The sequence below is a fragment of the Myotis lucifugus genome, unplaced genomic scaffold, assembly GCF_000147115.1.
Source record: "Myotis lucifugus unplaced genomic scaffold, Myoluc2.0 scaffold_10, whole genome shotgun sequence".
Classification (NCBI taxonomy): domain Eukaryota; kingdom Metazoa; phylum Chordata; class Mammalia; order Chiroptera; family Vespertilionidae; genus Myotis; species Myotis lucifugus.
In genome coordinates, this window is record NW_005871058.1 from 10,393,650 (window position 1) to 10,421,095 (window position 27,446).

The 27,446-nt window shown below is 35.1% G+C and overlaps 1 protein-coding gene across 1 annotated transcript; it reads right to left on the minus strand.

Annotated features, from left to right (window-relative positions):
- Window positions 1-250: 250 nt before the first annotated feature.
- LOC102435896 (NKG2-A/NKG2-B type II integral membrane protein-like) lies at window positions 251-26,860 on the minus strand. Its single transcript, XM_023749830.1, has 6 exons — window positions 26,671-26,860; window positions 4,175-4,273; window positions 3,626-3,679; window positions 2,946-3,097; window positions 683-783; window positions 251-362 (listed from the first exon to the last, which is right to left on the minus strand). Exons 1-6 carry the CDS (start codon window positions 26,858-26,860, stop codon window positions 251-253), a joined length of 708 nt encoding a protein of 235 aa, XP_023605598.1.
- Window positions 26,861-27,446: the final 586 nt, after the last annotated feature.

Genomic DNA, 27,446 nt, shown 5'->3' on the forward strand with positions numbered 1-27,446 from the left:
ATATAAAGTGACTCACACAACATAAGATCGTTTAAAAATGTTGAATGTCACAAATATAACGTTGAGCGAAACACGTCAGACACTAACAGCAATGAATATCTGCACTTTGGGATGTGTATGTTATTGTCCAATAATTGTTATAGAAAATTATTTCATTATTAGAACAAGTGATATAATTCATTTGAAGACATGTACAATCACAATACTTTACATTTCATGAAAAATAAAGTTACCCAACAGAATCCAAACTCTAAAGCTTATGCTTACAGCTGTATATTTTTGAAGCTTCACAACTCCATGACGTGAGGCCATATAGGTTTAGCAGAACACAGTCACCTTTACCAAATAATAAGTCTTCTATTCTGTAATGGAGAAAAATGCATTATTTTGTTGTTATTGTGTGGGGGCCAATCCATGAAACAATATATACCATTTTCCATGTAACTGCAATCAGAGAATATTTTGAAAATGGGAAATGATATTTTTCATGGAATATTAGTAAGAGTTGGTTATTAGGAAAATTAGATAGTCATTCTTTAATATTTATATCAACCTTTCATCAACTTTGACTATCATTCTTCATGTTTATAATTCAACTTAAAAACAAAAACATCAATAATACTCAACAGAATTTTTCTTTTTTTGAATTTTCCTTTTATATAGCATTTAAAAAACAACTTACTTTAGTTTGAAAGGTGAACCATTTGTCAACTTCCAAGGATGATCACTGCTGCTACGAAAAACCCCAATCCATGATGGAGGTGATAAGGAACTCAGAAATTCCTACCCCAAAATAAAGAATTTTTATTTAAATTATCATCAGGAAAGATTATTTTTATACAGAAAGTAGTGTAGTGTATTCTTTCAAAAAATCCTTCATTTTGAGAACAAAATAAGATTGTTGGATCCTAATCTAACAATAAAGATATATTAAGACTTTTTATTAAAGATATATTAAAATCACATTTCATATTTTCAAAAACTGTCAGCAATGTTTGTACATTTGATTTAAAATTAACTCAAATATTTATGTTTAATGCTCTCATTCTTCTTAATTTAATAAGGAAAATTCTGATTCATGTAATTTAGTAGTTACCCACATTGACAAAACTAACATAACAAAGTTTTAAATGTTTCCAAATACTTAAAGGATTTGTTACCGTGACTAAATCAATGTCATTTTCTACTATTTCTCAGATAGCTGGTTTTCTAAACAGGGATCAAAATTAAAAAGATAAATGACATGAAAGCAAAAAAAAAAAAGATTCTCTGTGTTTCACAACATTGTTTAACCAGATAAAGCCCAAATTGACCTGTTTCTGTGTTGGCGGAATCCAGTGGTCCAGGTGTCAGAGACTCATTTCCCCTCTAATTAGAACTATAAATTCTGGAACTAATTAATGAAAGACATGAGTAAAGAAGAGCTCTGAAAGGTGGAATGAGAAAGAGTAAAAGGTTTTGTACTCCAGGATTAGGGAAAACAGAGTGACAGGGTAACTTATATCCCACCCAACAGAAGAAAGCGACTTAGGCCTGATTGTTTCCAATTCCCAACCTAGAAATAGGACTTGGCTCAAGGAAGCCATTTCTCCCCTGTGTTGCAGAGGGAATCTTTCCCAGCAACAGCAAGCAAGCCTAGGAGAGTGATCCATCAGGACACCTGCTGCCAAAAGCAATCAGAGAAACCAGGGAGGCCCTTCAGAGGAGGGACCAGCAAAAAGGAGCCTATGACTAAAAGTAAGGGACCCTGAACGGCTCTTATTCTGGAGGCCATAAGACTCAGATCCCCAGTGAATGACAACAGAGAGAATAGATTTTAAAATGTCACATTCACATAACTCATCAGTGAAAGTTAGCAAACGGCAGATAAATGCAATATAGATGAAGTGTAGCAATATCATATGGGAGTCCAAAGAAACAAGAATAAAATGTGTGTTACTGTATGATTTCATTTATATGAGTTTCAAAAACAAGCAAAGAGACTCTATAATATTAAAAGTCAGCACAGTGGGTAAGTGATGCGGGAGAAGAAATGATGAGAGAATACACAGGAGCAGGTCTGCAATGGACCGCAAACTCTATTTTGTGATCTGATTTGCAGTTATATGGTTCCATTGCCCTTGTAATCCATCTGCTCAATTATATGTTTTAGCCTTGATATAAGTTAAAATTAAATGGCAAAGTTTCTTTTAGAAACCAAGCACTTATAGAAGTACAGTTTTCTATAAAAAGCAAGACTGAAGATTAGTAGATGTGCATTAGTAATTTAAAAATATAAAATACTAAAGGCCCAGTGCATGAAATTCATGCACGGTGGGGGCAGGGGGTCCCTCAGCTCAGCCTGCACCCTCTCAAATCTGGGACCTCTTGGGGGATGTCCAACTGCCGGTTTAGTCCCGACCCCTGCAGGATTGGGCCTAAACTGGCAGTTGGACATCCCTCTCACAATCCGGGACCACTGGCTCCTAACCGCTCACCTGACTGCCTACCTGATCTCCCCTATCCATTCTGCCTGCCTGCCTGATCACCCCTAACCACTCCACTGCCTGCCTGATAGCCCATAACCACTCGCCTGCCTGCCTGATTACCTCTAACTGCTCGTCTACCTGCCTGATCGCCCCTAACCACCTCTGACTTTGGCCCCCAAACATGGGACCCAGGCTTCCCTCCCTCTGGCCGGCCGCAGTCACCTGGGACCTTGGGTGGCTTCACCCGGGCCCAGGCTTTGTCAGGAAAAATATCTGGAATAACATCTGGAAGATGTCCAGTCTATCTGGTCTAATTAGCATATTAACCTTTTATTAGTATAGATTATAAAGTCAAACAGTGGAATTTTATACAGACTTTAAATAACTACAACTATGCATAAAAATGTGAATTCTACATATATACTATTGACTGAAATAAGCCTTTAATAAAGTATATGAAATTTTTTAACATCTTACCATTTCTTCTTCATTATCTATGTAAAGCAGATTAGAGTTCTTAGAAGCACAGGCCAGCAAACTCTCATTCCATGTTTTATTTTCAGTGCTAATGTAATAGCAATTGTTGGAATATGTAAACCACTCCAGTGGACAATGTTCACAATGACATGCTAAAGGAAGATTACGAATTATAATCCAATAGCAATTTGTAGTTTTAAAATTAACTTACACACTTACATAGGTATAAACAAATAGGTACATAATAAACCTATGCATCCTCACTGGCTGGTACATATAAAAACAAAACACACTCACAGAAAAGGGTCTGCCAGATATCCCCTAATTTCTGTGCCCATATAGAGCAAACACATAAACAAATTATCCAATCTATACCTGTCCGAAAAGCCAATAACTGAAGCTACTTTTTAAGACTAGTAAAATTACTTGCCTCTTATTATATTATAGCAGTAGGAAATTTAAGCCAAATTGCAACAATGGATGTCGCAATTTAAAATTGATGTTTTTTCATAATGTTGCAGAAGAAGGAACACTCTCTTATAATAATTATTTATGAAAATGTATTGCTCATTTTATAATTTATGTTCTCCCAAAAGAGTCTATTATCATTATTGCCTAGCCTAAGATAGAGACAAAATATAAACTTTGCTAATATCAGAACTTTGAAAATTATTATGTACCTTTCTGGATCCTTGTTATTTGGGAATAATTATTCTTCTCCAGTATTACAGTAGCTAAAAAAAATTAAAGTAATTCTTAAAATATCAGTTAATCTAAAGAAATCATAATAATTTTTGTTTGTAGCTTGAAGTTTTTAAAAAATATTATTTATGATGAGAATTATCTGTAACAAAATTGATTTACTAAGAAAAATGAATAAAGTAACACAGATTTAAAGGAAAATATTTTAAAAGCCTATGGGAACAAACTTTACCATCTCTTACAGTGTTGGCTAAGCCAATATCAAGAATTAATTTGCATTTCATAGTAAGGTCTTTTGGATTCCTATAAAATATGTAATTAAGTTATGAAATCAAAATATATAAATGTTTAAAATATGTTCTACAAATCATTCTATTTTTTATGCATTTGACAAATTCAGCATAGCACATTTATCTAAACGTGTACATTAAAATGAGAATTCTATTCTGTAATACTGTATTATGAAGTGCGTAGAGGCACTCAGATTCTTTAAAATGATGTCTCCCTATAATTTTCCAAAAACTTACCAGGCATAAAAAATATCACTCTTACTACACTGTATATCAAGATAAAGCAGATAACTCCGAGGACCCCAGCAAAGAGCTTCTCTGGAGGTGATGGTGAATCTGCAGGAAGAGAAAGGAGAGATGGAGACATTATTTAGACAGTTTACATATAAGAGAACCCACGTGCACAGCAAATCATAAAGTTGAATCCTAAAACCATACCTAGCAGTGGAATCTTCCTCTCAGATGTACCATTTCATTTTCTGAAAACACAATTCTCCATGAGTTGTTGGTCAAAGACGACACCTTACAACAGCGCCTCAATGAAATTAGCCCTCAGATTTCACATTAGCATACTGTGTGCCAACTTTAAGCTCTGACCCTTACAAATGAAAACGTATGTGAGCTAATTCCCTACTCTTTTGCACACCTCGATATCCCAGGTGCACATCCTAGAACAATTATACTGTGTGTCTATTAAATGTGTCACCTTTGCTTTAGTCATCCTTGTAATTCCACTGAAGGTCTTGAAAAGCACTTGAAAGTTTATTCCCACACCGCATATTTATTGTTCAGTTGGTACAATGGAGCTGTTCATGCCCTTACCTTTCACTTGCTGTCTCCTTAAGTCCTCAGCCAGATTCATTTCTGAGTCATTTTCTTGTTGGACATCCATCTCTGAGGCTGGGTAATGACAGGGATGGTGCCTGTGACAACAGTACTTAAGTAATTAATAAAAGATGTGAACAATGACAAGACCCCAAGGATAGTCTTTGTGGGTGGAGTGTGAGATAGTAACAGTACTCACTTTGCATTTGACCAATGTGAAGTCTTGTTCTAATTTACATAGAGATTTAAATGTGTTTCATGATAGAATAGTTCTTAAAATGATATTCTATGTTTAACATAATATTATTGGTTGAAGCAATGAAAAGTAAGAAGTTAACGAAGAATAAAGAAAATCAGAATAATGATATCATTATCAAAGTCAGAATCCACTGAAAGATTTTAATACAATTAGAATAACTGTGAAAATTAAAATGCTGTATAGAAAAAAAGAGATGCACTAATTTTTATGACAATTTATGGTTACAGATTGAGTGTTTTAAAGTTGGGGGAATAGTAGTATTAGAATACATAGTGCTTTTCTGTAATAAGTTAATTTTATTTAGTCATTTAAATTTTTTTATTAAAAGAGCAGATGATACTTTAAAATATCACGTGATATTTTAAATAATTGTGGAGTTCTAAGAAATCATTATAATTTAAGAAAATATTTTATATGCTGAAAAATGCTACATGACACTCTAAAGGTATCCAAAACTTACAAATAATAAGACCAATAGAAAGTTAAAGGATTCTTTAAAATATTAATTTATTTTAACAGTTAAGATATGAAAGCATAAAATGATTAATAAATGTGTATATCATTTATGGAGGAACATTGTTGGTTCAAAATTCCAGAAAGACCCTAGGGCTATCAAAGTCAGTGAAGGTGACTTTAGTGTGTAGGCAAATGTAATAATTCTGATAATTTATTCAATAATTCAGTCAATGGGCTCTGCATCAGCGAGACCTAGAATAAATTCTGGCTTTGAAATTTATAATGTATTACCTTTAAAAGTTATTTAGTGTTTAACAACCTCGCTTACTAATCTAAGGTGGGAATAAAATATTTTAAGATACAACGCATGTAAAGATAACACTCAATCTGACATTTATAAACTCTCAGTATGTCACTTGTTTTAATTATTTTTTACACAATTGCCTTGTTACTATTTCTGATTCATATCAGACAATGAAAATGTATTTCCCATTAAATGAATTGGGCCAGTAGATAGAAGAGTAGACCACATACCTCTGGGAGCCAGTAAGTTATGAATCCTTTAGTGGGAGGTAAGGTCACTCCTTAAACAATGTCTGTGGTTTCCACTGAGTGGCCTGTGAAGACTGAGAGTGAATCAAAAGTAGAAAATAGTAAATTTGTCATCACTGTGTCACTTAGAGTTTGAACAGGAAATTCTTACACTTGGGCAATTTTGAAGATGTCTTATCTCATCACACATCTTCCAATTGTAGGAGACTTTGAGCTTGTAGTGCATCACTAAGTTTGTCCATTGGTAAGTGCCTCTGAGAAATTATTTTCATATTCTAAAAGATTTCTGGGACAAAAGACGTCACCATTCATGCTGTTAACTTATTTCATCTTAAAATCACATATCTTAGGCCTTGTGAAGAGTATCTCAGATGTTTAAGTTCTACTCTTAGACAAGGTTGCTAAAAATGGCATTACCTCATTTTACTTATACACTCATTATGTTATTGTAATTAAAATAGAATAAATCTAAAACCATATTTCATTAACAATAGCTACTTAATGATGTTTATCACTAATATTCTGAAGAATTACTACATTTTCAACATATAATAACTGTCACAAATATTTATTCTCAAATGTATCTTCTCACACTCTCTTGTTTTTAAAATTGTTGTATTTAATTTTATTATTTGTATATTAGAAATATAAATTTTCCTGATATTAATAAATGTTTGTGAAGGATAAGACATTAAGCAACACTGAACTATACCATATGTATAAAATTAAAATATTAAATTAATACTCATATTGTTTATTAATTCATTTAAATTATAATTAGTAGTTTATATTTTAATATAAATATTTGTTGTAAATGACAAAAACCCAAGTCTAACAATGTAGGAGGAAAACAAATGTAATTTTTAAAAATTTCACTTGACCATAGCTGGGGAGGCCAAAATGGTAGACTTTGAAAACACATGTTAAGTGACCCATGACCATTAGAAGAAATGAAACATTGCATTTAAATTATCTAGTGTGAATCAGATAGAATTTTTCTTCTTTCTCATATTACATCCAGAATAGAGGAAATGTTTATCTTCATTATTGAGTAAATTAAAATTGGGAGTACCATATGATCCAGCAATCTCATTTCTGAATGTGTACCCAAAGAAACAACACAATTATTTTATAATTTTAAATTTATTGATTGATTTTCAAAAAAAAGAAGGCAAAGAGATTAGAGGTAGATAGATAGATAGATAGATAGATAGATAGATAGATAGATAGATAGATAATAGAAAGAAATCAACTTGTTGTTTGATTTTTCAAATGATTTTTAATTAATTTATTTATTTATTTATTTTAAAGTTTAAAATTTTTAAATAAATTGGCAGAATTGTGCATCTGTTACAAAAAAAAACAACAACAACAACAACCAAAACACAAAAAACAGAAAAGCATTGTTTGATTCTTTTTTTTCTTTATTGATTAAGGTATTACATATGTTTCCTTATCCCGCCCCCATTGCTCCCTCCCTCCCAGTTCATGCTCTCACCCGAATGGTGTCTGTGTCTATTGGTTAGGCTTATATGCATGCAGACAAGTCCTTTGGCTGATCTCTCCTCCTTACCACCACCCTCCCCTACCTTCCCTTGAGGTTTGACGGTCTGATCAATGCTTCTTTGTCTCTGGATCTGTTTTTGTTGATCAGTTTACGCTGTTCATTATATTTCAAACATGAGTGAGATTATGTACTAGTATGTGCCCTGACCAGGGATCAACCAGTAACCTTGGCGTATAGGGACGATGCTCAAACCAACTGAGATATCCAGTCAGGGTAACACAATTATTTGCAAAGAGATATCTGTACTCCCATGTTCATTGAAGCATTATTCACCATAATTAATGTTTGAAAGCAACCTAGGTGTCTTCAATGGACAAATGGATAAAGAAAATGTTACACACACAGAGGATTATTATTCACAAACAAGAACAAGAAATTTCTGTGATTTGTCTTAAGGATGAACCTGAAGGCATTTTGTAGGGGAAATAAGATAAAGAAAGAGAAATACTGTCTGGTATCATTTATATGTAGAATTAAAAAATATGAAATTCATTAAAAAGTGGTTGCCAGAATTTGGGGGAGGGTGGAGAAAATAAGTGAAGTTGGTAAAAAGGTACAAACTTTCAGTTATAAGATGAATAAGGCCTAAGGATCTAATCTATGACAGGGGGACTAAAGTCAATAACATTGTATTTTATAGTTGAAATTTACTAAGAAATAGAACTTAAATATTCTCACCAAAGGGTAAAAATGGTAACAAAATCAACCACAGATTATAAAAATTTCAGTTGACAGGCACCCTTGCTGAATTTGAAAAATTCTAAAAGAAAATTCTATAAATTGGTAGTAATGTAAAACCTAAGGAATATAGTCCATAATATTGAAATAGCTATATATGGTGCCAGATGGGTAATAAACTTATTTGGAGGTCACTCCATAAATTACATAAATGTCTAACAGCTATGCTCAATACCTTAAACTTATGTGAAATAATATTGAATGTCAACTGTAATAAAAAATAAAAATTCACAGGCAGAGAAGCATCAAACAGACAGTCAAATTACAGTGGGAAGACTGGGGAGTGTTGCAGGGGGAGGTAAGAGATCAAGCAAAGGACTTGTATGCATGCATATAAGCATAACCAAGGGACACAAGACACAGGGAGGGTGGGGTGACGACATGTGCTGGAAAGAGAAGGTAATAGGGGGAAAAAAGGAGATATATATACTACAATTTGTAATACTTTAAACAATAAAATAAAATGCAAAATTAAATAAAATTGCACTTGTAAAAGATAAAAAATAAATTCTATAATATGGTTTTATCCCATCCTCTAAATAAATCATTTGAAAACCCTGTGAACAATGACATTACTTATTACCTGATATATTCTGAGAAATTAATTGAGGCCAGAAAATTATGGGATGAAAATAGTCTTTAAAACATGCATTTCATTCCCACAAAAGAACAGAAAAGCCAACACAACAACCTTCTCTAAAGAATATGGTATGCTTTCAAATCTGGGGGGCATGGGGGTAGGGGGAGTTGGTTAGCAGTAGTTAATCCTGTTTTGAGAGAAAATAGCTAAATTATTTAAGGTTGTAAGATTAATTTTTATCTCATCCTTTTTTAGTTTTCTTTAAGAATAGAATGGAGAAATGTGTTTATGGCATCAAGGAGATTATTTGAGGTACATCATTGGAGAGAGGAACAATAATCCTCTTTGCTTTGTAACCAGCTGGCATAGCTTTGCAGATTAGTCTAAAATGAGTTATCTGGGAAATGTTCACTCAAAAGAAAATTATCTGGTCTCGGGTAAAATTTATATTGCCATTCTTTTTTTGTAGTTAGTTTTTTTCTCTGACTTTTCAATCTATCCCGAAATGTTAGAATCAGTAAATGTTATGGGATAACATGAACATATGATCTTTTGAACTCTGAAGCATGAAGGGGCAAAGAATTACCACTCAGTCTGGCCTCTGCATGTTTCATGGGGTTAGTACAAAAGTATCTTTTAAGCAAATGTTATCATTTATAAGTGATTAGAGGCCTGTTGCACAAAAAGATTTGTGCAATAGGCTTTCCTTCCCCCTGGCTGCAGGCACCAGTTTTCCTCCAGCACCCGGGACCCAGGCCTTCACTGCTCTGGCCGGAGACTTCAGTCTTTGTTCCACTATTTCATGCCTACATATACAAATTAACCGCCATCTTTATTAGATTAATTTGCATACTCTCCTGATTGTCTGCTGAGCATAGTGGAGGGATGGTCAATTTACATGTTTGTCTATTATAAGGTAGGATAAGTGTTTTGAAGACTATGAAAGAGTAGTTGGTCATGATAAACCAGTAATAAAACAAACACATTGTATACTCTATAAATTGTTAATCTATGTCTTTGAAAAAATAGGTATAATAAAGATGAGATTTGCCTAAAAATCAAATTATAATTTTGACAATATCTAACCTGTGATTGACTCGGGTTAAGGAAATTACACTCTTCTTAAGGAAATGTATACTACAGACATTGTATTAACTGTAAACTAGCTCAATAATCTACATGCAGATGAGAGGCTCTAATTTTTCATCATAGATATCTTATGAATTTTTATATATCTTATTGATTTTTCCACCCCCTATGGTAAAAATTTCAGTTAACTGACTTCTAATACCATTTATCTTTTGGTAATAGAGGCCAGTTTTGTACTCTGTCTTATTGACTCCTAAAAGAATGGAAGAGTTTAATTTGTAGAAAGAATAAAATATACAATGTTGGTAAAATAAAGCAATTTTAGTGTCATGCAAACGTGATATATGTGTACCTGTGTAGGAGATAATAATTTCAAAATCATTGTCATTAGTCTCTATTAAACCAGTTTTCTTTGGGTTTGGGTTGTTATATTTTAAAGTGTTAAGAACGAATGATTTGAAATGTCAAAGACAGATGAATTCTGAGTAAACTGTTTCTTTTGATTTTATGCTAGGTCATTTCTCCCCTTCTCCTCTCCCAAGCTTTCATACATATGGTTGAAATTGAGTTTTCACAAACACTAAAACAAATTCTGTTTCTAGTTTCAATGATACCCAAACAAAAGATTTGGGCATTACCTCCTATTTTTAGTACCTTTCTAGTGTCACATGCCCACACCCCTTCAACCCCAAATTAATGTCTACTAGAGCCGCTGAATGTGACCTTACTTGGGATAGGGCCTTTGCAAATGCAACCAAGTTAAGATGAGGTCATACTGGTGTAGGATGGGCCTTAATTAATAGATATGAAATGTATAAGAAGAGGGACATTGGACACCGAGACAGAGACACACAGGGAGAACGGTGAGATGAACGAGGCCAGGATTGGAATAATATCCCCTTAGGCCAATGAAATCCTAGGACTCAGGGCTACACCCAAACTGAAGAGAAATGCAGGGCACAGGGTCTCCCTTAGAGTCTTCAAAGTGAACATAGACCTTTGATACCTTGATTTCTGACTTCAAGCTGCCAGAACTGTGATAGATTAAATATTTGTGGTGCATGTCAGAAGAAAAGTAAAATATATAATGTGAGATGATAATAAATGTTGTATGAAAACATTTTGAACAAAGTAAGAGGAATTGACCATATCATCTGTGAGAGGGAATTGAAATTCCATCTGTGTCTATAGGGAATGTGATATTTGGATAAAGATATGAAGTTGGTGTGGAAACCACCAATGTCGATAAATTTGCCCCTGTTCATAACATAATATCAGACTTCTTATGGTCTCAAGGAGATTCTCCAACTCCAATACCTTGTTTCTTATTTATCTTTTTTGTTATTTATGCTGAATATCTGTGATGGGTAGAGAAGTTTACACAAACTCCTCAATCACTATCATGCTACGTGTTGTAGTCATTTTATATTAGAGAAATAGCTATTGATATGAATGAGACTTAACTACATACACAAAACTCACCATTTCCCAAGACTATCCCAGGAAGTCTCATTACTTTTATTTGAAAATATTGGATTTGATCAATTAATTTCTTTTTCAGACTATATTCCAGATCATTTAGTTTTGTGACTAGTCCTCAAAATTTGATAAATTATATTGGTAATTTGTACGTTAAATTTAAAAAAAATTTTACATCAAGAAATAATATTAATTTGTTAATTAATGTAGTTAAAATACTAAAAAACTTATCTCTGGCAATAGTGAGATCATGTGAGGAACCATGTGACTACAAAGTATGTGGGTATTTTATATTCTGGCTTCTGGGATTTCCATAATTCCTACAGGTGTCCCAACTGCTGGTGCACTACTCTTTTCTCCCTGTCTTCCTACGGCTATTATTGTAGATTAGATTAGTTTTGAGGGAATCTACATTTTTCCTCTCTGACCACTATGAGAAGAGTGTACTCTGTAGACAATTAAAAAGCTTGGCCATGTGACTTATTTTGGTAATATTATGTGATTTGGAAAGTAACATATTATGAATTCTGAGTTCAGGTATCAAGAAGCACATTTCTGCTAGCCATGCTGAGAGTTGCTAATCACTGCTATGAGGTTATGTACCAGGTAGCCCACTGTTCAGAGAATAAAATATAAAAACAAGATATGAACTTTATCTATAGTTTTGAGCTGAGCCCATACATGCCCAATCTACATCAACTAAAAGCCAACCAAACCACTAATGGCTAAATGGGAAATGAATGAATAAAATAAATGCTGATTTTTAAATATCAATGCAACTAGGTTGTTGGTAACACAACTTCAGCAATTAAATGCAAATTAATTTTGAATATTGACACATTTTCTCTATGTGAATCTAAGGAATAAACGTGCAGAATATAAAGACAACATCCATATCCAAAGAGATAAATACATATAAACTATTAATTCATTTTGCATTATTAAGCGAGTGCAGGATCTCTCCCCCTTGTAATTGAATTATAGTAAAAATATCTCCAAATGATTATGTCAAATTACTAAAGTTCATCCACATTTTGTCAATAATTAACTCGTTGACTCACACAGATATTGTGTCCTTTTAATTTTTATTTTCTTCATTACTTAACACTCTATTGTGTCCATCAAATATGCTTCTAAAGCATAGTAATTAAGAGTGTCAAAAGGGGGGAGACAAAGAATTTAATAAAAGAAGGTACCTTCCAAAATATCTAAAATACAGTAGAGAAGAAAAAAGACATGTAAAATATACCAAAGGACACTGATTATTATCCAGTGAATCCACCAGTCAGCACCAAAAAATGACTCTAAGTGTTAATAATGCTGCACCAAAATAGATTTAGAAGATATATGTTTTGGTTTCGTATTCTGAATAAGTGGCGCATATTTAAATGGCTTTTCTATAGAAATCTTGGGGTTGTTGTATAATAACCTTGAGTGTCAAATAAGAATTTATTACTCTGGGCTCCAAATCTCTATTTACTGCCCTTTTTGAGTTAATGGTGCTAGGTCTTATAAATATTTTCCTCCCTGTCAGCTCACATGATGTTTTGCTAGTAAAAGGCACAAGAGAGACATGCCAGAGAAAGGGCTCTTCTTCCTGATTTCATGGTGAGTTCTCTTCTTTGGCTACAGAGATGTGGTTAACAGCTGCTCGCATGCAGGATGTTCCTGTGTAGTTCCCCCTCCAGCAGGTGTTTGTGGCTGGTCCCAGTCCCTCTCCTCCAGCCTCTGCCTGCTGACACTGTGGCAGGGAGGCCTTCCTTCTTGTTAGTCATTGAGATCCATCCTCACCAGTGTGGGCCAGCGGACTTGGAACTGCTCTGTCCCACCTCCGTCCAGTGAGCATAACTGCCATAAAGCTTTCTGTAGTGACACTGTCTTCAATGAAGTCTAAAACCTGGCACCCATGTGAGTTCCAGTTTGGTAATCTTCCTTAAGCTTCAGGTACATTCTGTAAGTTTCTTTTATTCCCCTCTCTTGCCAACAAGTAGTTAATAATTCTTTGAATCAAACATCCCCTGTTTTTTCGCTCCTGATTTAACACACTTATACACCTTGTGACCCTGGATGTTCAGCCCCCATTTTGAACTTTTAAAGGCTAGGTCAAGTAAATTTATTTGAAAATATTTGCTTAATTATTCATGTTATTGCACACTTAGATATAACAGTTCTTTTTATTTTTTAATTTATTTCAGAGAGGAAGGGAGAGAATGGAGAGAGTTAGAAACATCAATGATGAGAGAGAATCATTGATCAGCTGTCTCCTGCATGCCCCCCTTCTGGGGATCAAGCCTCCAACCTGGGCATCAGCCCTGGACCAGAATCCAACCCAGGACACTTCAGTCTGCAGCCTGACACTCTATCCACTGAGCCAAACAAACAAAGGAAAAAATAACAGTTCTTGATATTATTTTAGTGAATATTAGAAGTTTTAAAAGTGTACAATATGTAACTGGATGTATATTTTTAAATTAACATAAATGTAGATTTAAATATAAATCTGTAATACCAATGGTGAAGTATCTGATAAACTATACACTTTGAAATAAAAGTTTATAATGATTTTAGAGAGAGAGGAATAGAGAGATAGAAACATCGATGAGAGAGAACCATTGATAGGCTGCCTCCTGCACACCACCTACTAGGAGTCAAGCCTGTAACTCAGACATGTGCCCTGATCAGGAATTGAACTATTGACTTCTTGGTGCATGGGACGATGCTCAAGTACTGAGCCACAGCAGCCAGGCCAAACTGTGGACTTTCAGTTCTATGAAGAGACAAAGTAGAATCATTCTCAGTAACAAATGTACCACGATGGTGAGTGATGTTGGTAAAAGGGAGGCTCTGCATGGTGGGGACAGAGGAATAAGGGAAATCTCAATACCTTCCTCTTAATTTTGTTGTGAACCTAAAGCTGGTCTCAAAATAATGTCTCAAAAAATAGTTCTAGAAAAATAATTGCAGTGCTTTTAAAGAAACTAAAAATGTACCATTTTTAGATGGATGAAATACCATTATACTAGATTTAGGTAAGCTAAAGGGGCTGGTGCTTACAAACGTAGCTTTTCTTTTGTAAACAGGATTCAAAAAAGAACTTGTGGTTGTAAAGCTTTGCAAATGTACAATTCTTATGAAATCCTGAAGTTATTGCAGATCTGAAATACAGAAATAATATATCATTAACCTGATCATATATAACTTCGTATTTTAATGAATAAACTCTTTATAGTAATATTTACATATCTAAATTTGAACATCTTTTAAAATTTTCAACAGAAACATTTAATTGATGGTAAACACTTGATTTAATGGATCTGGATTTAATGCAAAAAATTTTAGGTTTGTATATCATATGTGAAATTAACATCTTGCTTATTTTAAAATGTTTTAATAAAAAGTTTACTTATTATATTAATAGATTATGATTTTTAGTCTTGATTCACTGTTATTTTTTTAAATTTTTAGCAACTAGGTCATAGGTTGGGGAAAGCAATGTAGTAATTTCACTGACATAAATAAATATTACATATCTACTACTAGAGTCTACATATTTAAATCCAAGAGTGAAAGCTCCTAAACAAGGTACTGCTAATGGTTAGCACATGATCACACCACATCGCCTGTGGTAACTGGTGCTGTTGCCCTGCGGCCTGACTCTCTGCAGCAGTTCAAAGCCTGAGGGCTGAAGCCACACACCAGCCAAGTACATTTGTTTACCTGTCAGGACTGGGGCATGCATTTACTAGATCTTTTCAGTATAAATTTTAAATTATAGAAATACATACAGAAAACTTTTCTGTGAAATGAAACTTTTCATATGTAATTCATTTTAATTACACAAATGTGTCATCATAAATACAAACAGGTAAACTAACTAATTTGTCAATTTTTGAATATATATATTCGTAAAACCTACTTTCTAATATAATGGCTTTTGGCTCTAGTGCCGCGGTCTGCAAACTGCAGCTCGCGAGCTACATGCACCTCTTTGGCCCCTTGAGTGTGGCTCTTCCTAAGCCTTAGGAGTACCCTAATTAAGTTAATAACACTGTACCTACTTATATAGTACTAGAGGCATGGTGCACGAAATTCATGCACTCGGGGGGTCCCTTAGCCCAGCCTGTGCCCTCTCGCAGTCCGGGAGCCCTCAGGGGATGTCTGAAAGCCCATGGGGAACAGGCCTACGCCAGGAGTCCGACATCCTTAGTGCCACTGTGGAGGCAGAAGAGGCTCCCGCCACCACCACTATACTCGCCAGCTGTAAGCCCGGCTTCTGGCTGAGCAGCACTCCCCCTATGGGAGCGCACTGATCACCAGGGGGCAGCTACTGCATTGAGCATCTGCCCCCTGGTAGTCAGTGCACGTCATAGTCAACCAGATTTGTATATTAGTCTTTTATTATATAGGATATGTTTAAAAAATTTGGCTCTCAAAAGAAATTTCAATCATTGTACTATTGATATTTGGATCTGTTGACTAACGATTTTGCCGACTACTACTCTAGTGGATATCTCCTTACCTGAATTAGTATGTTATAACAAAGTTGTACCATATTTATGTAATTGTTCACGCATTTATTTTCATTTCTAAGATTAATTTCTGGCTTTAAGCGTGAAGACATAAAATATATAAGTTCTCAAGAAACTTACGGTTTGGAAGAGAAATCTAAGCCATTTTTCCACACCAACAAATTACTATTGTTTCTGTGGTAGAGTTGAATCCATGGAAATCGAATGAAAATGTTCAAAAAATCCTATGAGACAAACATTTTTATGAGAACTTAGGTAATTGAATTCATACAAACAGCTAAGTTGGCCACTGCTGGAGGAGGAGGAGTAAATGAGGAAGTTGGATGACTGCTTAAATGCACAGCCCACCAACATCTGATGCAATTAGTGAATAAGCAAACCAACCATGTCTCACATGCCGAAATTGTTGTGACCCCACCCAGCTGGCCCACCATATCCAACACCCAGATGATCCCACGATGTTCTGTGGAAATATAGAGGTCTCTGAATCAACTTGAAACACCTCTAGATTCATGTGAATAGAGGCTACAGCTGCAACAGAAGCAGCAGCATCCTAACAAACTTGCCAAAGGAACAGAAAAGTATATAAACAAATTGGAAAACAAAAAGAACTATAATATAAATTGATGCAGAAAAAGCATCTGATAAAATCCAACAACTGACTTTGATAAAAAAAACTTTTAAGGCCATAGATGACAAACCTACAGCCAACATCATACAAAATGGGCAAAAACTAAAACTTTTTCCCCGAGGAACAGGAACAAGACAAGGATAACCGATTTCAGCACTCTTATTCAGCATATTACTGGAAGTCCTAGCTATAGTGATCATACAGGAAGGAATAAAAGGCATCCAAATTGGAAAAGAAGAAGTAAAGCTGTCATTATTTGCAGATGATATGATATTGTACATAGAAACCCTTAAGACTCCACTAAAAGACTACTAGGTTTAATAAATGCAATTGGCAACATAGCAGGATACAAAACTAACACCCAGAAAACTGTCATTTTTATACACCAAAATGATCTCACAGAAAGGGAAAGTTAAAAAAAATCCCATTTACCATTGCAACAAAAAAATTAAGATACATAGGAATAAACTTAACTAAGGAGGTAAAATACCTGTATAAGAAAACTTCAGGACATTACAAATAAAGAGATAGAGAAAGATATAAACAAGTGAAAGAATATACCATGTTCAGGGATTGGTAGAATCAACATCATTAAAAATCTATAGATTTTAAAGCAATCTATAGATTTAATGCAATCCCCATTAAAATGATATGTTTCACAGATCTAGAACAAACACTCTAAAACTTATGTGGAAACAAAAAAGATCCCAAATAGCCACAGCAATCTTGAGAAAGAAGAACAAAGTTGGAGAGATCATAATACTAGATATTAAATTATACAACAAAGCCACTATAATCAAAACAGCCTGGTACTGGCACAAGAATAGGAATATAGATCAATGGAACATAATGGAGAATCCAGAAAATGACCCAAACCATTATTCTCAATTAATATTTGACAAAAGAAGCAAGAGCATACAAAGGAGTAAAGAGCATACAATTGAGTAAAGACAGCCTCTTCAATAAATGATGTCTAGAAAATTGGACAGGTACATGCAAAAACAAAATGGAATGAGACCACCAGCTTACACCATACACAAGAATAAACTCAAAATAGATTAAAAAAACTTACGTGTAAGTCGTTAAACCATAAAATCTTAGAAAAATCCATAGGCAGAAAAATCTTGGACATCCCTCATAGCAATATGTTTGTGGATACATCTCCAGGGCAAGAGAAACTAATGATAAAATAAACAAATAGGACTACATCAAAATAAAAAGCTTCTGCACAGAAAAAGAAACCATCAACAAAGTGAAAAGGGAGCCCATTGCATGGCTGAACATATTTGCCAATGATACATCTGATAAAGGGTTAATATGCAAATTATATAAGGAACTCATACAACTTAACAAAAGGAAGACAAACAAACCGATTTAAAAATGGGCAAAGGACCTAAAAAGACACTTCTCCAAAGTTGACATACAGGAGGCCAAGAGACAAATAAAAAACTGTTCAAAGTTACTAATCATCAGAGAGATGCCAATGTAAATGACAATGAAGTATCACCTCACACCTGTCAGAATGACTACCATCAACAAACCAACAAATGACAAGTGCTGGCAAGGATGTGGAGAAAAGGGGACCCTAGTACACTGGTGGTGGGAATGCAGATTGGTGCAGCCACTATGGAAAATAGTATGGAGTTTTTTCAAAAAGTTAAAAATTGCACTGCTATTTGACCCAGTAATAACCACTTCTAGGAATATTTCTAGGAATATATACTAAGAAACCTGAAACACTCATCAGAAAGAATGTATGCAACCCTATGTTCATAGCAGTGCAATTTACAATAGCTAAGATGTGGAAACAGCTCAAGTGCCCATCAGTAGATGAGTGGATTTAAAAGGCATGGTATATTCACACCATGGAATCCTAGGCAGCAGGATAAAAGAAGGATTTCTTACACTTTGAGACAGCATGGAAGAGCTGGAGAGTATTGTGTTAACCAAAATAAGCCAGTGAGAAAGATAAGTATCATATGGTTTCACTCATATGTGGAATCAAATGAATAAAATTAAATTATGAACAAAACAGATGCAAAAATAGAATCATAGAATAGACTGATGAATCTCAGAGGGGAGGCTGGGGTACGTGGGTGGGGAGGGAGAGATTAACTGAGAAACTTATATGCATATATGCATAGCCCATGGGCACAGGCAATAGTCTGGTGAAGGCCTGGAAGTCGGGGTAGGAGTCAATAGGGGAGAAGACAAGGGAGACATTTATAATATTTTCAACAATGCAGTTACATTGAAAAATAAAAGAATTTGGATCTCCGCTCACCATCCCCAGTGAACAGTGTCAATGGAAAATACAGAAGGATCACTTAGTTATCGCTGAGTTCACATCACTGACAAACTTTCCGAAGGTCCAGAGGCAAGTTGAAGAGAAATAGAGTTTGTTGTTCCAGTGAGAGCCAGTTCTGGAGAATCTGGTAGTGTTCTTGAAGAAGGCTCAGAAGAAAGGAATCTTATATCCTGGGAAAGTCAAATCAATCTTAGGGTGCAGGATGAGGAAATTAAGGAGGATAACCTTTACCTTACTCATGAGAGTAAGTAATTTGAAGCTGATATTATGGATGTAAATGACCCATTTAAAGATTTGTGAATGACAATTCGTGAGCAAGGAGATGTGATAGATACCATAAAAGGCAAAGTTTTAAATACAAGAGTGAATGTCTAACAAACCAACCAGGAACTGTCAAAGGCAGTAGAATATCAGAAAAAGGATTCCTGCATGTTGCAGTGTGATGCACAAGCCATTAAAGAAGTGGAGAAACCTACAAGAGGCTACTAATGAAGATTGGAACAAAATTCTTAACCTTTATATTTTAAGTGATTATATTATAACTAGAGGCCCCATGCACAAAAATGTGTGCACTCGGGTGGGGGTCCCTCAGCCTGGCCTGTGCCATCTCACAGTCTGGGATCCCTCGGGGGATGTCCACTTGTTGGCTTAGGCCCACTCCCCAGATGATGGGCCTAAGCTGGCAGTCAGACATCCCTCTGGCAGCCCCGGAGCCCTCGGGCGATGTCCACTTGCCAGCGGGAAGCAGGCCTAAGCTGCAGTCGGACTTCCTTAGTGCTGCTGAGGAGGCGGGAGAGGATCCCGCCACCACCACTGTGCTGGCAGCCATCAGCCTGGCTTGTGGCTGAGCAGAGCTCCCCCTGTGGGAGCACACTGACCACCAGGGAGCAGCTCCTACATTGAGCGTCTGCCCCCTGGTGTTCAGTGTGTGTCATAGTGACCAGTCATTCCCAGTCATTCTGCTGTTAGGGTCAATTTGCATATTACCTTTTTATTATACAGGAAAGAGGCCTGGTTCACGGGTGGGGGCTGGCTCGTTTGCCCTGAAGTGTGTCCTGGATCAGGGTGAGGGTCCCCACTGGGGTGCCTGGCCAGCCTGGGTGAGGGGCTGAGGGCTGTCTTCAGGCTGGCCACACCCCCTTCAGGGTCGGGGGGTACTCCTGGGGTGCCTTGCCAGTCTGGGTGAGTGGCTGATGGCTATTTGCAGACTGGCCAAGCCCCTCAGCGGGAACCCTCACCCCATGAAGGTGTGGCCGTCCTGGGGGAGGGGCTGATGGCTGTTTGCAGGCTGGTCACAGCTCCCAGCCACCCAAGCGCCCAATGGAGGCTAGCTCAAAGCAGGTATCTGGGATTTATTTATCTTCTATAATTGAAAATTTGTTGCCTTGAGCTGAAGCATAGCCGGGCAGCTCAGGTGGGAAGCTTGGCTCCCTCCATCGCAGGGGCAACCAAACCCCCTGCTTGCTCCAGCTCCCTGGCTGCCAGCCGCCATCTTGGTTGGGTTAATTTGCATCTATTTACTCTGATTGGCTGGTTGGGCGTGGCTTGGGGCATAGCAGAAGTGCGGTCAATTTTCATTCTCTTTTATTAGACTATATTATTTTTATTTCAGTTTTAATTTGTATGTTGAGAATTTGGATGCAGTTTCCGGTAATAATAAACAATGACAATAATTTTTGAGCAACTTTAAAAAAGAGTTGTCAGTTACAATTGATATCTAATATTGTTTTGTTTTCAGGTGTACAGCATGTTGATTGGGCATGTATACCTTTTGAGTTGAACATCCCAATAGGTCTGGTATCCATCTGACACCATGCATGGTTATTAGAATATTGTTGACTATATTCTCTATCTATGCTGTACTTTACATGACCATGATTTTATTTACAACTGAATTTATAAACACCTTTTGGATAAAAGTTTCAAAATGTATAACCATTTTTTTGTCACATGAAAAAATTTTTAATTTGTTCCCTATCCCACACCATATATAAAATCCAATTGTAGATGAATTAAAAATTAAAATGCAAGAAACACAATTTAGAAAGGTTTAGAAAAAATTCAAATATATTTTGTAAAGCATTTTTAATATAAAATCATGAGTCATAAAGAAACATTAAAAAATTTGATTGTGTTAAAATTTTAAATATCTATTCTTAAAGAATCAGGAAGGAAGTAAAAAGGAAATATCACAAACTTGGAAAAGATATTTGCAATAAACAGAATAAATAAAAAGAACAGAATACATAATGTGTTTTAAAAACATCAACAGTCAATAAGGAAAAGACAAATAACTCAAATAATAAAAAGTCATAAGCAGGTATTTCATGGAGGAAATAATCACACCCTCACAAAGATGGAGATGCCCACAGCCAAAAAAGCGGGAATATGCTAATTGACCTACATGCCAAAAAAGCGGGAATATGCTAATTGACCTACATGCCCTCCCAAGATAGTGGCACCCAGTGCCTTTAGCCCCACCTCACCCAGCCAGAGTCCCCAAGTCTCCCAACCCCGCCTCATCCAGTCGGAGTCCCCCAGTCCCCTTCCCCCTGCCTCATCCAATCTCAGTCCCCTCAGCCCTGCCTATTCCAGCTGCAGTACCCCAGTCCCCTCAGCCCCGCAGGGAAGGGCAGTTGGGGATAATCATGCTGGCAGGGGAGCTGTTAGGTGTCAATCAGTCTGGCAGGTCAGCGGTTTGGGGGATATTAGGCTGGCAGGCATTGTGGTTAGTGGAAATCAGGCAGGCAGGCAGGCAAATGGTTAGGAGCCAGATTGTGAGAGGAATGTCTGACTGCCGGTATGGCCCCGTGGGATCGGGCCTAAACCAGCAGTCGAACATAACCCCGAGAGGTCCCAGATTGGACAGGGTGCAGGCTGGACTGAGGGACACCCCCTCCCCACACCCAGGTGAATGAATTTCCTGCACCAGGCCTCCAGTGCTTAATATAAAAATGTATAAACTTTTAAGCTGTTCTTCATTTCCATACAGAGGTAACCATTTTGTATCATTGAAAAAGGAATTACATTTTCCAATTAACTCACTTGCCTTTTTAATCAATGTTGATTTAATGCACTAATCTGAACACTCTGAAGATAATTATCTTAATTTGTATTTTATCACATTCTTACACAGCAGTTTAAAACTGAAGGCAATATTTTATATATCAAGCTATGAGATTTCAATGGGAACAAATATAATATTGAGTAACTAAGTAAATTGTAATTTGCAACCCAAATAATGATGATTTAAAAAATGGAAAGCAAAAACAAGTAAATTTAATTCTTATTTATAGTCTTTCAATTTGCAATATGTTGTTACACAACGGACACATTAGGAAAATGTATTAGCACAATTAAGTGAAGAGGACAAATGGACAAAAATACCAATTTCACAGCTCTGAAAGTTGATTCAAAATTAATAATAATTTATAATTATTAATTATTGGGAAAGCTGCTAGAGATTCAGGTAAAAAAAATAGAGCAAATTTGTGGTCTTCTTGTCTAATGCTTCTCCCATGTCTCCCCTACCCCCCAAACTCAGCTCAGTGAGTAAGAATTATAATTTTTATAATTTGGGGAAGGCCACAAATATCAATGGTATTATTGACACAGGGGAAGACTTGATAAGCAGTTGAAGGGGTTGTCAAGTTGCCCACTACTAGTATTTTTCAGCTCAAAGTGGTGAATTTAGTGAGTAATAAATGGAGGAAATTATCCTTTTCCTAGACCGAGGCTGTGTTCTCCATTGTGTCAGGCACAGTGCCCGCCATAAACATAACAGGAAGGTACTACTAGTAAAAGTAAGAGTGCAATAGAAGAGATCACATTAGCTCTCTGCATGTGCTTGACTGACAGGTGGAAAAATTTGCACATGTGTAGAAGAAACAAAGATGATACAGTAAAAAATAAAAGCCAAAGTGGACTTGAGAATAGATTTCAAAATCATGATCACTTCCCTACACACACACACACACACACACACACACACACACACACACACGAACATCAAATAGCAGAGGGTGAAAGCCATACTGATTTGACATATTTGAATACATTTTTAAAAATCATTGGTTGTCTGCTAAGCTATGCAAACATAGGGCTAATCTCTGGTAAGTAGATTATAAATCTACTAAATATAAAAACAAATAACGAGAATTTTAAAAACTGAGTAAGCACACTTCAAAAGAGAATATTCTACACTAAAAGTTTATTAAAGTTACAAAAAGTCTAAGAAAGATGAAGAATCCATATTTACTATATTATATTATCAAAAATATGTACTTACCAAAAATTAGAAAACATACAAAAAAAAATAAAAAATGTCTTTTATACTTGGTGGGGGGACCAGTCAATAGAATCTAATTTTCACTGGGATAAGATGTAGGATTTATTAAAAAATATTATAAAGTAGTTATTATAAATATATATTAGAAAGATACTATGTTTAAATAACTATATGAAAATATGATGGCAGCCTGGCCATTGTGGCTCAGTTGGTTGTAGCATCATCCCATGTACTAGAAGGTTGTGGGTTCAATTCCCAGTCAGGGCACTTACCTCGGTTGTAGGTTTGAACCCCAGTTGGGACACATAGAAGAGGCAACTAATGGATGTATCTCTCATTTAATATAGCAGATTGTCTTCACAAACTTTCACTAACTTCTAAAATAATCACTAACACCCAAAATGAGATATTGGACTAGGTTAACATTAATAAATTCAGGTCATTTAAAGACCCCAATATGAGACTGAAACTGTAAGTAACAGTCAAAAACACTATTTGCACTTATAAATTTAAAAAGAGCTCATACAGGAAATACAACAACTTCTAGGAAAGGAAATAACAGGCAGCACACAGGAGAAATGGTAGAGAGATTTGAACAGGCACTTATTCTCTCGATACATAATTCCATAAGAACTAATGCCCAGAAAGATGTGTTCTATCCATTACCAATCAGAAAAATGCCTACTTATGTCAAAATGATACTTTTATATAATGATCAGAATGTATAGCAATGAACATTCTGCCATTACTAAATCTTGGATCATGTAATTTTTTGGATAAAATGTGTATTTACATAATAAACTAGAAAAAGTTGGGATAATCTAATAAATTTGGCATACACATATATTTATGACTGTAATTTAATTCTGATTCATAGAGGACAATAAATTTTAACTATCTACATACTCAATTATAATAATCTAATTGTACTAGAGGCCCAATGCATGAAATTCGTGCAAGGGTCTTGGCACTCGGAGCCCCAGCTTCGTCTAGAAGGTCATCTGGAAGGTCATTTGGCTATCCAGTATAATTAGCATATTGTGCTTTTATTATTATAGATTTATACATCATTATTATATCATTATAAATACAACATTTATAGTATATTAATACAATGTATTCTATTTAATATTTATATAAAATATAAATTGTTTTAAATACAATATAATATTTAAAAAAACAGAGACAAGGATTTTCATAAAATAATTATAATACTTACATATTAAAAAACAACTATATTCTGGGTAAAAGAGATTAAAAATGTCATGTCACTACAATATAACAGTGAAAATTAACAAATTCAGATAAATGCAATAGTATGGAGAGATTGCAAAAATATCATGTGAGTGTGAAAGGAGACACATATGAGTGTTAAAGGAGACACACAGGAGGGGCTACTGTGGACTGGCAACTTCTATTTCATGATTTGTAATTATATGGGTCATTTAAGTTTGTAATTAATCTGCACAATCATTATATCTTCAGTTTCCTTGATGTATAGTAAAATTAAGTAGTAAAGTTTACTTTAGAAAAAAAGCATTTATAGAAGCTTGGTTGCCTCTTAAAAAGCAAGAACTGAAAATTATCAAATGTGCACGAATGGCATAAAATGTAAACAAATATTAGAGAGTCAAACAATGCATGTTAATAGTCTTTAAAATAAGTAGACTATGAATATATACAAAATATTAATCAATTCTATAAATATAGACTAAAATAAACTTTTAAATAAGATTGAAACATTTAAATCTTACCATTTCTTCTTCATTATCTATGTAAAGCAGATTAGAGTTCTTAGAAGCACAGGCCAGCACACTCTCATGCCATGTTTTATTTTCATTACTAATGTAATAGCAGTTGTTGGAATATGTAAACCACTCCTTTGGACAATGTCCACAATGATATTCTGAAGAAAGATTATAAAATTTGATCAAAAACAATTTAAATGTTTTAAAATAAAAACTAATTTACATATTTGCATAGGTATAGACACATTTGTGCAATATATAAAAAGAAAACACACTCACAGAGTAGGGTTAGTCTCTTGTTTCCTGGTTTATGTTCCATATTAAGCAAAAAAAAACAAAAATATCCACTCTCTACATGTCCTGAATGTCAATGGAGAAAACCACTTTTTTAGAATCCTAAAATTATCTTTGAGCCCATCTACAACATGGGTATTATGATCTTAAATGAATATTTCTTCATATTGTTGCATAAGAAAACACTCTTCTATAATCATTATGAACATTTATTGCCTGGTATTATAATTTATGTAACCATTCCCAAAATCTATTATTTTTTACTACACTATGTTATAGATAAAGTATGAACTATACTAATATCAGAACTGAGAATATACGTATGTACCTTCCTGGATCCCGGTTTTCGACAAAGAATTATTCTGCTTCTGTATTACATAAGCTGAAAAAAAGAGTAATTCTTAAATTAATCTTGATCTAAGTACACCATAATACTTTTGTGTCTTATGTTTAATTGTGTTGTATTGTCCAGGATTAGAATTATCTTAAATAAAATTTATTTACCAATGAAAATTAATGTAATAATGATAATTTTGAGGAAAGGTGTTTTTAAAGTTTAGAGAACTACATCTCACAGTATTTGGATTAAGCTTTCTCAAAAATTAATTTGTATTTCTCAATAAGGTGTCCTAAAGCATGCCTTGAGGATATAAAAAATATATATTCTGATTTTATATATATATATGTATATATATGGATATACGTGGTCATATATGTGTACATATATTTATAAACTACTCTCTAAATTCATCCTGATATTTATACTTTGGAAAAATTCAGAATTACCATTTTGCACTTAGTCTAAATGCATACTTTAGGATCAGAGTTCTATTTCATAACATTATGAGGTGTTCAGAGGCACTGATGGACATAAAAGTGAAAAGTTCTGTATAACCTTGCAAAAATGTATTTACAGAGAATAATAGGTATTGTCACCACAGCGGACATCAGTACAAGGCAGATGACCCCTAGGGTCCCAGCAATGCGCTTCTCTGGAGGCGATGGTGAAACTGCAGGAAGAGAAAAGGATACACTGAGAAAGGAGAGAGAGACAATTTGTTTAGACAGTTTACATACAGAGAATCAAATACATAAACTTGGACACCAAGCCTATACCTACCACTGTAATCTTCCTCTCAGAATATACCATTGCATGTTTAGGATATATAATGCTCCATGAGTTACTGGTCAAAGACTACCCCTACAACAATACCTGAATAGAATTAGCCCTCAGCTTTCATCTTAGAATACTGTATTCCAACTTTAAGCGCTGATTCTCAAAAATGAAAAATATGTGAGCTAATGCACTTTCCCCCCCCCCCCCCCATATCTCTGCACCCCAGCTGCACATACTAGAACAGTTATACTGTGTGTCTATTGAATGTGTTACCTTTGGAGTGATCCTTCTTGTCCCTCTCTTGAAGATCCCGGGAAGCATTTTGAAGAGTTAATTCTGCATAGGTTATTATTTCCTGCTCAGTTACTGGAATGGAGCTTTGAGTGCCCTTAGGCTTCCTTTGCTGTCCCTTGGCGGACTTGGCCAAATTCAGTTCTGCATAGGTTACACGTTGGTTATTCATCTCTGCAGCTGGGTGGTGTTTGAGACTGTGCTCTAAGTCAAGTGTACTTACGAATAAAGGACATATGCAATAATGCGACCTCTAGGACAGGAAAACTGGGCGGGGTAAAGGGTAGTAGGGCTCATTTCCGAGTTGAAAAATCTAAAGTTCTGGTTTTAAATTTGTTAGATCTTTAAACAAGTGCTTCATAGTAGATGTAATTTTTCGATATTCTACATTTGACAATATATTATTTGTTTGAGCCATAGAAAACAATAAATCAGTGAGGAATAAAGAATAGCATAAATAATGACATTGTCATTAATTTAAAGTCAGATTCCATGAAAATATTTAACATTATCAGAATGCTTATATTAAAATTAAAATGTTGTATTAGAAAAAAGAGTCTCCAATATTTATGAAAAATTTGAAATCAAATAATGATTGAAGATTGAGTGCTCCAAAGATTGGGCATCAGTTGTGTTGGCATATATGGTAACTTTCTGAAGTAAATTAATTTTATTAAGTAGCATATATTTATTTATTATGCTGTAACATAATTCATTAAACAAGTGTCTCTTTGTCAGTGTGGTGCTGCTTCTCCCAA